A 15816-nucleotide genomic window follows, 5' to 3' on the forward strand; every position below is an offset into this window, starting at 1 on the left:
CGATTATAGTTTCTCTCCAGTAAGACAAAAACGTCCTGAATGCGGTTCTCTGTTCGGTTTTCTGAGCTGTCTTGCGCCCCCTTGAGGAATAACACTTTGTGTACCAAAGATCAAGCAACAATGATTGCCTTGTGATTCTGACACGTTTGAACGAAATAGTGAAAAGAATTGTTAGATAAAAAGGTTCTTATATAGTCATAACCTAAATAAGACAGAAGTCATACAATGTACACAAATGTGATGTTTATCTAAAGTAATTTTTGCTTATTGGTTTGGTTGAATTGGATCATCAAAGGTCAGCAGCAAAGGCATTATTTAATAAAATGATATTAAATACATAAAGTCTATTTTTATTATTTAACATATTTAAAGGGGACCTATTATCCCTTTTCACAAGATGTAATATAAGTCTATGGGTGTCCCCGGGATGTGCCTGTGACGTCTCAGCTCAAAATACCCCACAGATCATTTATTATATCTTGTCAAATTTGCCCCTATTTGCAGAGGTGGACAGTAACAAAGTACATTTACTTGAGTACTGTACTTAAGTACACTTTTTGAGTATCTGTACTTTACTTGAGTATTATTTTTTCTGGAAACTTTTTACTTTAACTTCACTACATTTGAAAGACAAATATCGTACTTTTTACTCCACTACAATTCTGTCAAGGTCCTTGAGTAGAAAGTAACATCAGTCAGTGGATGATTTTGGTTGCAGGGGTTGCATTTTGGTTGGAAATGAAAGTCGGGTTGACGTCAGAACCCTGCATCTGATTGACATCAGAACCCGACGTCAGATTGACGTTGGATATTGATTGAAAATAAAAGTCGGGTTGACGTCAGAACCTGACTGATGTTGGTTTCTGACGTCAACCCGATTTTCATTTTCAGCCACAATACAACGTCTGTTCAACGTTGGAGATCAACGTCAAACTGACATTGGATTCTGACATAAACCTGATTTTCATTTTCAACGTTGGGTTTGGTCTTCTAAATGCGACTTTTGTCACTTTTTTGGAGCACACTAGCTTATAGATAACAGTAAGGCTAACATATTCATACTAAAAGCCAAAAAACTTTAAATAGGGCAATATTTGAGGGAACAGCCATTTGTGTGTCCGAAACCATTGTGGACGTTATTGAGTGCACTTATTCAATCTCACATTCAATCCCACTACTGGAACTGTGTTCTAGAAATAAATTTTATATTGATATGATGGTAGGTAGGCAGGCGTAGATTCAGAGGCATACGGTACTTTAAGTATTACATACAACAATGCAACAATAATAAAACAATGCATTGACATTTACTTTTTACTTTTGATACTTAAGTATTTTTAAAAACGAGTACTTCTGAGGTTTTACTTAAGTAAAAATAGGTCTTTACAACTTTTACTTGTAACGGAGTAATATTTGACCAGTAGTATCTATACTTTTACTCAAGTAAGGAAGTTGTGTACTTCGTCCACCTCTGCCTATTTGGGTGTGAGCAAAAACACAGTTTTTGTGTCTGTCCCTTTAAATGCAAATTCAGAAATTACAGAAATTGTAAGTAGCGGTGTTCAGTCCGACACTGATGGAAAGACTCAGGAAGAAGTAACAACTTTAAGAATGCAACTGGATGTTTCTGAATGGTTAGTGGATACATTTATGCATTTGTTGTGGAGTTAAGTCGAATCAACTCATTGACTAGGCCTACTACTAGCATGTACTGTCATGTTAATCTTTTGCGCAAATCCAGCATTGAACTGACCCTCGTTTGTGAAGCAGTCCGGCAAAATAAATGATTTGCGCAAATAGAACATTTTTTCCGACTTTCTTCGGCACATTTCCTTTATAAATAAAATTCAACCATGGTGTCCTCAGTGGCTCAGATGCCGGGAGTCTACGGAGACTCGTATGTTCGTTGGTACATAACAGAACATTTGTAATATTTTTTGGCGCAGACATTGTATATCTCCAGCTGCTAATGCAAGGAAACAGAATTGGTGAATGGTGAGGATCACTCAGGGCAGGATCTATAAACTCTTATGTAAGAATAATGGGAAATCTAGAACAGCTGGTTTGGAGAGACAGTTTATGATTTATGGGGATTATAAAAATTATTTTTGATGATTTTTACCATTTTAGGCGGGTTGTTTACACACACTGTGGACAAACACCTTATTAAAGTGAATTTTGCATAATAGGGCCAATCCCCTTTAATTATTGCAGGTTTGCTTAATATTCTGAGTTTGTATTTCACTGTTTTTATTCATTTTAAGGAATACTGAATCTGTTTTTGTGCAAGTGAGATAAGTAAATGCATGCTTACATTTAATCTAGAGCCACAATACCCATCATGTTCACACAGCGCACACGATGCCCCTGCACTCCTAATTTCTCTCAACATGAGGACAGGAGAGCTGTTGGTCAATAAATATGTGCAATGCTTTTTGAAAAAGTAACTCAGATATTTTGTATTAAATTTAAAATAAATCCTTTACTTTAGTAGTTACTTGAAAAGTAATCTAATTATACATAACTTGCCTAATGCGTTACCCGCAACACTCAGCTTTCAATCCTCCTGAAGGAATAACTCTTCATATGTTTTAGCAATTTGCCACTTAAAATATTTCAATATCGCTTCCTGTTGAAAAAAAAAGTAGTTTTGTCTTCGACATGTTCTCTAGATATATGATTTGAAGCTTTTAAAACTTTGAAAGAAGAAAGCAATAACTCTTAAATGTCCATGAAGGAGATGAAAATATGCTTGTGCCACTTTTAACTGCTTATCAGAAAAAAATGTTTTGCACATGCATGGCACCATATTGTTTGGATATGCATTTTGGTAAAACTCTGGAACTCTTTTGAGAAAATGATCATGATTATTCAGTCCTGTGGTGTATTTCAAATTAAAATGGTAAAATCGTCTGACATTTTAATGCCATTTTCTAAGAGCATCCAGGAAAGATCATAGCTTTAATCTAAGACAGATAAATGTCTGCAACGACTGATCTATATTTAGCCAATTTAATAAATATAATATGGTGTTCAGACATAAAATGAATTGTAGCATGACAACAGGGGGCATCATAGGATATTGCAGTGATCTGACATTGTTTCATGAGCAAGGTCATTCGTTCATTGTCTAAAGATGTGATGAAACAAGCACAGACAGTCTCACAGAACTGACAGAGCTGGAGGTGTCAGGCTGAGGAAGCGTGGACGTATTTCATTTCTCTTTTTTATTTACTTTGATTTATTTTACTTTTAGAATCTGTGAGAAAATAACGACAAATTTAAGAGAATCTCTCTGTGCATATACAAACACATAAGGTAAAACAAGAGTAGAGTACATGAGATAATGAGGCCGTATATAAATGTGCAAAATGTGCAAGGATTGGTCCTTGTAATGCAACAATAAGAAACAATGTGTGCTAAATCATATGTAGTGGAACAATAGCATATTCGGTTGAGTGAAATTAGCATAGCAGATGAGGCACTTTAAACATGTGCGAATACATTAGAAATCCTGATTATGTTTAGATGCCTAAGGCATGAATAATTTAGTTCATTTGTAGAAATATAAAGAGTACAATGTAATTTTTCAGCCATGTGTGTAACCAATGATGAAATTTGCCCTGCACAAACCCATTTGACATCTGTGTTCATATCAGGTTAGTAATGGCCTATATAGATTATTCTTTGCTGCTTGTGTGTATTTTATGATCTCCTCTGACAGTATATATTGGTTGGCACTTTTCCTTTGGTGAAACGTGATAACCCATCATCACAGTTTCTCCTGAAGGCTATATACAATGCCTTTGGCGTCTCTCTGTCACCATGCATTATGACAAATAACTCATTCATGTGTGTATCACTGTATATGCCTGAGAATTAGACAGTGGGCGTGTTTTTAAAGTCTCTGATGCGTAAGTTCAAATGACCTTCATTTTACCATTATATTATTTTCTGTCATGTAGATGTGTTCTGGATATGCCCTCCCTTGTTTTACCCACTGGAGATATATATAGACAAATGATTTCACAGGGGTCACAGCAGCCTGTCAAGCTGCTCAGCGAAGATCATGTCGTTGAGTTTTGCTGCTGACCACTGACTCTGAGTCAATTCCCTACACGTAGTGTTTGTGTTTGGCTGGAAATGAATCAGATATTGAGTGGATATCCTGCATAAACAATGTATGTAATTGTTATGAGAACCAGATTTGCTGAAAGACATTCTAGAATGAAAGTATCTACTCAACATGCAAGAGGAAAAGAACATATTTACATTTGTTATTAAACTGTTGACACACCAGGACACACTGATAAACCTCTCGATAGGTGAATGGCTGCAACCCAGGAGTTCATGATAGTGATAAATCGAAATGTGGACAGGCTCCAGCAACCTTACTAATGCTCCCTTGTGAAAAAGAAGTGCACTTAATTGTATTGAATGTGCACTTGTATTGTGTTTCAAATCATAGAAGCATATATATATTTTTAAATGTACTTGTAGATAATATTCAAGAAATACTGACAGAGCACACTAAGTGTTAGTTCACCCAAAAATTACTCACTCTCATGTCGTTCCAAACCCGTAAGACTGTCGTTCATCTTCAGAACACAAATGAAGATCTTTTTGATGAAATCTGAGAGCTTTCTGTCCCTCCATTGACAGCTACGCAACTACCACTTTGGCATTTCAAAACGTTCATAAAGATATTGTAAAACTAATCCAAATTAATTGAGAGGTATAGGACAAATTTTCTGAATAGACTCGATCGCTTTATATGATTGAATTTAGTCTTTTATATTCACATATAAACATTATTAGATCATGTTTACCACAACTGATGTGAGTTGATGAATTTTCACATGTGAATAAAAGCTTTTAAGTGAAACGTCAAAGAAAATCAGTCACTGGCAATTATATAATGATATATTTAAAATGTGATTTGTTTTTCAAATCACAATATTGGATGCTGACAGTCGGAATGCATGGCTTCTTTTTAATGTCCTTCAATGGAGAACAAATTTTTTGCCACCAGACATTGTAATTACGGCATCTACCAGCAGGGGCTAAAGGGACCACGCTATAACCAGGTGAACCTCGGCCCCTTGTTTTGCACATGGGTTTATGTAATTGCCATGACATCACAGCATGAGCTCTGGGGATGCTGGAGTAACACTGACTTTGCCTTTACATATAGTATTGTGGATTACTGGGGTTTACCTGTCCCTGTTCATTTAGCACATTTGAGCAAGATCATTTGAGGGATTTCAGTGTTCCTTAGCAAAGAAATTGTACTGTAGATTGATTCACCCTGTACTTTCTCAAGCAAGCACATGAATTTGCCCTGTAAAGACTAGCAGGTAATGGGATATTTACTAGGAAAACATGTGAAGGCAAAGGAGCAGAATTTTGGAATATCTTTTTTTGCTACCCACACACATCATAAACATTTCTCTCGCTTTGGACAGAACCCAGTGTTCTTGAATGAAGGCATGAAGAGAGAGTGATTGATGGAATGAAAGAGAAGAGATGAGACGAAACAGCTGTGCCGGAGAGAGACTGCAGGCAATCGAGTCTCTTAGGCAAGAGTTTAATCCCTGATAATCTGACCGACCCTTTTACAGCGGATGGATCAAGGGCAGCTCAGCGTCCGCTGTCACATCCCGTGTGTTTCTGAGTCACAGTTGAACACTGTTCTGAAAGATATGTTGAAATAAAGATCTTTTTTTTTAAATTACGCGACCATCTGCAGAGCATTCTGTCAGATGCTGGTGTTAAGGAGATGCATGACGCAGATTTACAAATATAAATACATTAATCCAACCTAATGGTGCAACCACAGCTTTGTAAAAAACACCAACAAAAAGTATAAAGCTAAAACCATTATTAATTTTAAATGAGAATGTTGTACATATCATCATAAGTCAGTGCCCACCCTTAACCACATTTAAATAAATTATTCAAATGCAAGGGATTATGGGTATTCCCACAGCCACAGCGCTTACCAAAGGATGTAATATGACCTACATGAAGATCAAAGTGCTTTATCACTCTGCAAAAGGCTCCACTTCACAGTTCACAAGAATATGGACAATGCCATGAATTTCTTTAGCAAAAATACAGGTTTTAAAAAATGTCCTCAAAATAAAAATAAATTTACCTAACAAACAAAATTGAGTAACATAAGTCTTTATTTAAGTGGAAAAAGTAAGTGTGCTTAATTGTGTTGAATGTGCACTTGTAGTGTTCTTCAAATGTTAAAGGGGTGGTATAATGCCCTTTTCGCAAGATTTAAAATAAGTCTTTGATGTGTGTGTGTGAAGTTTTAGCTCAAAATGCCCCTCAGATATTTTTTATAGCATGTTAAAATTGTCACTTTTTGATGGTGAGCAAAAACGCCTCATTGTGTCTGTTCCTTTAAATGCAAATGAGCTGCTGCTCCCGGCACAGAGGGCGGAGCTTCAAGAGCTCGTGTCCTGTGTTTCAACTCACACTGATTACCTCACACACACATGCACTGAAAATTTCAAAAACTTTTAGCCTTTTATGTTCAAACCAGAGTCGGACAATGATGGAGAGACTCAAGAAGAAGTGACAACATGTAGAAGCAACAGGACATTTCTGAATGGTTAGTTGATGAATTTATGTATCTGATGTGGAATTAACTTTCTTCTAGTCATTGATTAGCATAATCTAAATCGCGTTGGGTTTATGTAAATTTTAGGGTTCGTGATGTCACCTCCGTTTGTTGTAGTCCTTAAAAAGCGATTTCTGTAAAATAAAATATCTCCCTTTGCTTTGAACTTTGAGCGTCGTAACTTTAAAAAAAAGTGAAATCATAATCAACTACTTTTTAAACGTATAAGGACACTTTCATATGATTCTTTAGAACACTTTTCATTCATTTATTAACCTTTTGTTTTTGTTTTATTTTATTAACCTTAGTTTAAAATAAATGTAAACTATAATACATTTTCGTTTAATTGCATATTACATGTAATTAAGTGTCTGGAAACATTCCATTCAGTGTGCCCCTTAAGAATATATAAGTATTTTATTTCCATAATAAGTACTCATTTTTTAAAACTATGCTATGAGTGCACTTCTTTTATCTTAATAGGTTTATGTTTAAAATAAAAAATAAATAAAAATCTATTCTTAAATTTATTTTATTTTTTAATTTGGATGTGCTTTGATGAATGAATAGCGCAGTGTAGAAAACACATGACAAGTGGATTGAAACATTGAAAATACGTTTTGTATATATTAAGTAAAATAAGAATATGCTTTTTACATATAATAAGAATAGGCATAGCTATAAAAATGAATGTGTATAGCACAGTTCAGATCATTCAGTCTCAAAAGAGTTTGATGAGAAATATTTGAGTGCTGAATACATGACTTTGATTTGATCGCAGAAGTCTCCATCAGATCATCATGTAGTCTCATTGCTAGAAACAAATGATATGTAAAACAGATCTAATTTCAGATTTTTCCTACACACCTGTGAAATAGGACTGTATAAACTTGTATCTACTGTACTGAATAACATCTAGCGTATTCTGTTTATAGCGCTCTGTTTGAAAATGATGTTATGTTGACTGTTATGCCTGTCAACCATATTAATAGATCTTGGTGTGGTATTTTTGGCTTCCTTTTGGATGTCTGTCCTTAGTTTTATTGTGTCATTTTTAGCATTTCTTTTTCCACATCATTAGTTTGAGCTGCTGGATGAGGGAGGGGCGACCTGGTCACTTTTTATCTGAGGTTGTTTTTTTGTTTTTTTAAATCAAGCCCAATGCAAGCAGATTGAGCATTAGTCTGTGTGTGTGTGTGTGTGTGTGTGTGTGTGTGTTTTTAAATCTAAATCTACAACATCACTGTAAATCCTCTGTCATCTTTCATTCCAAAGAGCGAAAGAGACTGGGAAAAAGAGAGGAGAAAGCAAAAGAGACAAAAGTAAGAAAGAAATTGAATTTTTCAGCGATTTGTGAACTTTTTTAATTTGTCTGGGATGTTTTTATTTGTTTTAAGCATGATTCAAACTAAAGGTTTATGCTTTAAGCAACAACAACTACAACAAAAAACTATTTGGGGGAGATATTCTATGAGAGCAAATCTTATTATTTTCTCAATTTTGCTTGTCAAGTAAATGCAAAAAATTTTTTGGTTTTTTTGCAGTGAAAGAGATGATGTTTTAAAAAGGAATGTGTGTGTGACTTTTGACAGTGATGTGTGCAGATGTTCTTTTTTTAATCGTTTTGACTGTGTGAAAGAATAAACATCAAAGGATGGGACTTTTTTTCTTTTATCTGTGTGTGTTTCAGATAAATGTGGCATCTCCAAATGATATATTTAATTTGGTACCTGCATGCTGAAACTTTGTTCTTTGCTTTTTTTACCTTTCTTTTATCTTTTTACACTTAGTCCTGCCAGCTGGAGTGTGTCTGAATGCTGAACTGAGAGCTCAAACCGAACACAACGACAGACCGAACTAAACCCTGGAAAATGGCCATGTTTGGAGGTCGTGGGGCGAAGGGGGGCAAGTTCTCCGTTGAGGACCTGTACGGGATCAGCAAGAAGCCCAAAGCCTCGTCAGGGGCAGCGAGCAGCACTGGGGCAAAAGTAAATGTGCAAAGCCGAGGAAAGGGGCAGAAAGGAGAGACGGATGCCCTGGCTTCTCAGATTTTGGAGGCGGCACACAGACTGGTCGAGCGCCGGCGTCTTGAGCTCTACCTGAGGGAGTGTGGACTCAGCATCAATGACTGCCAGTCAGAGAGACAAGCCATGCTGTACCGGTGAGTGTGTGTGTGTGTGTGTTTTGGGAAATGCACTCTCAATGTGTCAAACCCGATAAAGCAAATGTGAAAGGATAATGAATGAAGGTGGCAGTAGCAGAACAGAAGATACACTCAGAACAGAAGATAGAATAAGAAATTAATACTTATATTCAGCAAGGATGCATTCATTTGACAATAAAGACATTTATGTCAGGTTATGTCTTGGGTTTTTGATCATATGTCTTGGTACCTCTCAGTTCAGGGGCCGTTTACACAAAACCGTTTTCAACTAAAAACGTAACTCTTTTTATGCGTTTTGGCTGTTCATTTACACGACAATGGCATTTATGGGGGCCTGAAATCTCAAACTGTTGAAAACGGGTTTCAGAGTGCACGTTTTTTGAAAATTAACCGTTCTTGTCTCCGTGTAAACTACAAAAACACCAATTCATGTAAACGGTGACATGCGCATGCGTATTACGTGTTTAGTCTATAGGCACATAGTGTTTCTTTACAAAGTGACATTGCTTCTGGTCTGTGTTCAGTTTCATTTTCATGGACTTTTAGGGTATGTTTACATGACAACGATATGCTTAAAACGGAAGTTTTTCCTTTCAGTTTTCCGTGTGTACAGACGACACCCTTGTCAAAACATCCCCATTCAAACAGATCCACGAAAACGACTAAAAGCGCTGTCCTGAAAAAGAATCCTGAAAAAATGTCAAAGTTTCCACAAAAATATGAAGCAGCATAGGTGTTTTCAACATTGATAATTATAATAAATGTTTATTGAGCAGCAAATCATCATATTAGAATGATTTATGAAGGGATCATGTGACACTGAAGAAAAATTCAGCTTTGATCACAGGAATAAATTACATACTAAAATATATTCAAATAGAAAACAGTTATTTTAAATTGTAGTAATATTTCACAATATTACTGTTTTTTTTGTGTGTTTTTTTGATCATGTAAATGCAGTCTTGGTGAGCATAAAAAACTTCTTTCAAAAACATTAACAAATCTTACCAACCCCTAACTTTTGAATGGTAATGTGTGTGTAAGTATTTCTTTGTAACTTGTTTTCCACTAAAAGGTGCATATTATGACTCCATGGTATTAAAGGGGTCACATGATGGTTCTAAAAATAACATTATTTTGTGTATTTGGTTTAATGCAATGTGTTTACGCAGTTTTAGGTAAAAAAAAAAAAAAGTGTCATTATTTTACACTGTACATTATTGTTGCTCCTCTATGCCCCGTCTTTCTGAAACACGTCTATTTTTACAAAGCTCATCGTTCTGAAAAGCGCGGTGTGCTCTGATTGGCCAGCGATCCAGTGCATTGTGATTGGCCCAAAAACCTTAAGCGTGTGACGGAAATGTGACGCCCCTTACCATATTTGGAACATAAGCACTCAAAGCAATAATGACAGGTGATGATGTCGGTACTACCTTATCAATTCCAGGGGGGCAGGGTTTACTATTATTTTGAAGGTACCCCCGGGCGCCGCCATTGGCTAGCGGACCCCCACCTGCTGTTAGCATCCCATTGACTCCCATTCATTTTGGCGTGACTTTGACAGCGAATAACTTCACATCTGAGGCGTTTAAAGACTCCATTTGTCCATTATTTATTTCAAAAGAAACACGAAAATGTATAAAAGGCTTCATTACCTTGTAGCTTACGTTATGGCCCCGTAGAAGCAACTTTTGTAAAATTAGGCTAACGGTTGCGTCATAACCACGCGACTCTCTGTCGCACAGTAGAGAGATTACCGTATGGACAGGAGGAGAAGCTCGCGGGCAATCGCGGGGACGTGGAGGCAAAGTGACAAAATAATTAATCAGAATACATAGCAAAAGTTGCTCCTGCTCCTAGCTCATGGACAGCTCCTACTCACACTCTCCGTCTCTGCAAGTTTTGGAAGGGAATGATTTAGATTTCTCTTGGCACAGCTACTAGAAGACAGACGGGTTGCTCACGTCACATCTACGTCGTCAAGCTCAGTTTGAGTCTGCGCAGTACGCTCGACCCCCAGGAAGTAAGAGCTTCTATTTGACTTCACTTGTCTTCGTTGAATCCAATGGGGTCGCTGTGTCCAGTTTACTGTCTATGATCAATTCGAGCCCGAATCTGATCAGGAAAATGCAGATGATCAAGCTGATCGATCAACTTTGCCAGCGCGACTGGACCAGATCGTATCAGATTGGTAAAGTTTTGTTTCATTGGGGTCATAATTACTGATTATAATGACTTTACTGTCTTTTTACGTGCGTGCTACGCTACGGGTGTGAGAACACTATGTAAACATAAAACCATGTCTGCATTTGTGATTGTAGAAACGACATACAAGCGCTACTCTACACTGCTCAAAACTCGCGTTTGAATAGTCAGTAGCAAATTCTTCAAATATGAAAACATACTTACAGGCTGTTTGAGTCAGAAGCGCCAGAATCTACATGTAAAGAAGGACTTGCCCCACTGTTTTCTAATTGTGTCCTCTTTTGGAAGGCCAAACTGAGTAGTTTGGCTTTCACAACGAAAAACAAAAATATGGCATGTGTGGCGCCGGCAACAATAATACAGCGAAAATAAAAGTTACACCTTCTTTCTCTTCGTATACATTAGGGCGTTGTTATGAAACTCTGCCCACACACTGACGTAGGTTTGTGGGGGCGTGTTTGAACGTGTTTTATAAAGTATATCTCTTTAGGTTTGACACTTTGAGCTTTGTAACTCTGCAGATCTTATACTTATAGCACTAACAGCTACATAACACACTAAAGAAAAAGGAAAACAAGAAATCACATCATATGACCCCTTTAATATGCACCTTTTAGGTGTAAACATGTTACAAAGTTGTCCCTTTTTAAGGGTACTGTTTCAGTGACATTGTTGCCCCTGCTATGCTATTTTAAAGGCTCCTAATTTTGCTCTGGAGTCTCGGTTTACATGCATCCAAAGTCAAAAACACTTACATTTTCATATAATATACATTGCAGTATCTCCTCTATTCTCACAGTGTCTGAAACAGTTCAATAAAGGATTCAGTCTCTCTAAGCCCAGCCTTTCTGAGAACCTGCTCTGCTCTGATTGGTCAGATGGCCCAGTCTGTTGTGATTGGTCGACTGCTCACAGCGCCTAAACGCTCATTACCATATCTGAATATTCAGCTCCAGATCTTCCTCTCCATTTGACACAGTGATACGAAGAGTAATGCTGGCATCAGTTTTACCGTATCAATTCCAGCGTGAGTCTCATCCTTTAGAAGTGCATCAAAGTGGATTTGCTTTGGCAGCCGAAAACAGCGTCTTCTCAACATGTCGACACACGAACCAAACTCTTCAAGTCGCAGCTACAAATACAGTGTTTGAGGGTCAAAGTACATGTTCACAGGCAAAAATGAAGACCATAGACTGGCATTATGCAAATTTGTCACAAGCCTATTTAGGTTCATGCAGGAAGTAATACTGGAATTACTGACGACTCGTTTCAGGCGCTTCTTTCTTTAGGAGAAAATAACCGAAAAATCATAATAGGGGCACTTTTCAAGTACTTTTTTTCTGCTAGTGTAGAAGGTCAAGTTTTGTACTTTCTGGGATGCAGTGGATTACACAGGGTGTTTTGGTTGTATATTGCATATTTTTGGTAAATGTATAAGTCATCCATGCATTTCATGCAATTAACAGTACACTTACTGCAGAGTAATATAGTCTATATTTCAAATATCCACAATATCTTTATCAATAATACATTTGGACACTAATGGCATAGTGGACATTTCCTGAAGTTTATAATACTTATAATCCTGTTATAATTGCACCACAAATCCCATAAGGCTGTTCTGTGTCCCCAGGTGATTTGCTCTATGGGTTGCCATGGGAACTGCCGGCCGTGCTCAAGGTTCGCTGGTTTGAGGCACAGGGGCTACAGTAGCTATCTTTAAATAGCATGAGAGAACTCAGAGTGTGTGTGTGTGTTTGTGTAAAAGAACGAAGGTCCTATATGGCTTGACCGATGATCTCACTTCAATACGGATTCACAAATCACAGTAAGCCTATTGGTGCAAAACAGATTGTTTTGATTCTTCCGTCCCAGCTCAAAATGCAGAGACAACGATAAAGAAGTAATTTATATTTGCCTGAATAGTGTTAACACAATCAAACTCTGTTTAATTAGCGTCCTGACCGTTAATTGCTCCTCTCCTCAGCGTGTCGCGCTTGAGACCCAGCCTTCTTTTCCATTCAGCACTGTTTGATCATCCCCCTATGCCTGTCACTCAAACTCAAAATATGTTTTCAAATTGAACGGTTAGTGAAACTGAAGTGCTTCTCATGTGAGCGAATGAAGACAATGGCGCAGCGTTTAAATATAATTTCCGAAGACTGACATCACAGAGTAATGATGCTCATTAAATATGCCCTTGTATCCGAGCTGCACCAATCACATCGGGTTATCTGATATAGGCGGGCCAGAGGCGAGCTAAACAGACGACGACAGAGCTGTGATGTCGAAGTCATGAGTAAACATTGCAAGATGGCTATGGATGAACACCAGCTGTTTGAAACGGCTTTGGCCGCTACAATGAACGAGTTAGACTTGGCTTTTTATCTAAAAGAGGAACAGAAGACGGCGCTCGAATTGTTCCTTTGCAAGAAGGACATTTTTGCTGTTTCGCCGACCGGACACGGCAAGAGTCTAATCTACCAGTTAGCTCCGCTGGTAGCTAAGCGTATGGGGCTTGTTGTGATTGGTCGTAGTGTTATCCAATTGCGTGCAGTGAGATTTTCAAATGCATGCTTGGTGCCGCCCCTCGAGCTGGCAGATTTTCATTAGTCGATGCCAGACCATTAATCTTTCAGATTTAGGTCTGGATTTCCAGGCTAGTAGTCCATAATTGTAACCCTTAAAACTCATCTTTGATCACCAAAATGACATATTTAAATGTTTTTTCCTGTGAAAAAACAATATTCATGCTTTAAAATAGCTTGAATGCAACTCTACATCCTTGCTTCATTTAGAACCATGAATATGCTAATTAGCCCCGCCTCCACTCGCTCAAGCCAGCTCAGAGATTCACTCAGCCAACTTACTGGGGTAAACGCTGCACACTGGTATCGCTCTTTACAAAGTCAGAAAATATGATTAGCCTTTTGCTTGACTACGTTATCATACAGCAAATAATGTGTTGCTAATGTTACACAAACTATGTTCCCGTTCGCCATCTCAGTCTGCCTTCTAACAATCATCAGCTTTGAACAACTCAGAACGTCAGTGGAGAAAGGCATGTAGTTTATCATAACATCGTAATATACATCATACACCCGCTAGATTGCTAAATCTACCCGATTTTTCATATCAACAAAAATATACCAGGATAACCTAGCATCTCTCGAGACTCCCCTGCTAGTTCGCTGTTAATGATATGCTAAAGCCCGCCTGTACATTAACATGATTGGTTACAACTAGTTTGTGACGTCAGAAACACCAGCGATTTCAAAGCGTGTTTTTGAGACTGTCTTTGGTTCACTGCAGTTTTAAGGAGAAAATACTCAGCAATGATGTCGACTTATGAATTGCACATGGTTTGTCTTAAAGCATATTAAAAACACCACATGGACATATAAACAACATTAGGTCCCACTTTATATTAAGTGGCGTTAAGTACTATGTACTTACATCAAAAAATAAGTACAATGTACTTATTGTGTTCATGTTGTATTGTAAAACACTTTTGCTGCTACTGAGGTGTGATACGGGTAAGGTTAGGGACAGGTGTGGTGGATTGGGTAGGTTTAAGGTGTAAGGGAAGGGTCAACTGTGTAATTACAAATGTAATTACATAAATTAATTACAGCTGTAATTACATGCAGGAATTTTTAAAATGTAAGTACAATGTAAAAACATGTAGTTACACAATAAGTACATTGTATCAAATTATTAATTTCAATGTAAGTACATAGTACTTAAAGCCACTTAATATAAAGTGGGACCCAACATTAAAAGCTGGATTTTCACCACAGGGAGACTTTAAGTTATATTAAACTGTCTGAAAACAAAACAGGGTTTACAGACTGTCTAAATATGTTCATCATGGTCCATTTCTGTATATAATAAAGAGTATAAACTATATGTAATCGCATACAAGTCAACATTTGAACTTCTTAAAAGTTTTTTTTTGCATTTGTATCATTAGATATTTGAGTAAGTTGAAACCCTATACTTATGTTTAAAAGTGTAATTCGCCAATTTCTCTCTCAAAAATAAAATCCTGGCGTGACTGGCGCGCAATTAATTCTGAGGTAGACAAGGCCGAGAAGGATCCCTCTGTTTTATCCTTCATTTCACGGGAAACAAAGGACGCATTTAGAGGCCGCATTTGAAGGAGCCGTTGAACCTTTGAACGCCGTTGCTTGTGTGAACAGCAGATTTGTGTATTTACTGGTAAAGTCATTTTGGTAATTTTACGATTGCTGTATGAAAGGGACTATTAATTCCTGATATTGTGTGTTTTCTCATGTTTTCCAATGTGTTGCCTGAAATATGGGACATATTGGTTCTGTGAAGATAAAGATGGCGAGTAAGCAGAGGCTTATGCTCAGCAGCTTAAAGAGAAAAAAAAACACTGAGAGAGGGCAACGAGTAGCACACAGAGGGAGAACAAACTCATGTCTTCAGTTTGTGTTTGTCTGAATGCACAAACTGCTGTTAGAAGTGTCCGTGCACGTGTGTGTGTGTGTATCTGTGTACACTATTATGTTATCGCGTATTGCGTTTTCTCCAGATGGAAGCACTTGAAAGCTCCGTCTCTCCAGGGGGGACAGCGATCTGTTTCCAGGTTTCCTCGTTTGAAAAACATATTCTTACTTCCATAAATAATTGAAGTGCAGTTCTCTTCGCTGTCCACTGGAGGCCAAGCAACAGATTTATTGAAGAAAAAAAAGCAAAACTGTTTTCCAATGTGCTTTTTCTTCATGAAATTGGAGCAAGAACGAAAGTAGAGCTTTTCGTCCTCTGATAAATCCCTTCACACTAT

General features: G+C 37.5%; 1 protein-coding gene across 2 annotated transcripts in view; it reads left to right on the plus strand.

Moving 5' to 3' along the window:
- Positions 1–7738: 7738 nt before the first annotated feature.
- LOC311083241 (voltage-gated potassium channel subunit beta-3) overlaps positions 7739–15816 on the plus strand; it is a 64261-nt gene continuing 56183 nt past the window's right edge. For both annotated transcript variants that reach the window (XM_084114638.1, XM_084114639.1), the window contains exons 1-2: positions 7739–7956; positions 8425–8795. In XM_084114638.1, the coding sequence (XP_083970764.1) occupies positions 8506–8795 (290 nt within the window). In that variant the 5' untranslated portion in view covers positions 7739–7956; positions 8425–8505. The remainder of the gene's footprint in view (positions 7957–8424; positions 8796–15816) is intronic.

The sequence above is a fragment of the Abramis brama genome (genome assembly GCF_963993115.1).
Source record: "Abramis brama genome assembly, chromosome: 5".
Taxonomy (NCBI): Eukaryota; Metazoa; Chordata; class Actinopteri; order Cypriniformes; family Leuciscidae; genus Abramis; species Abramis brama.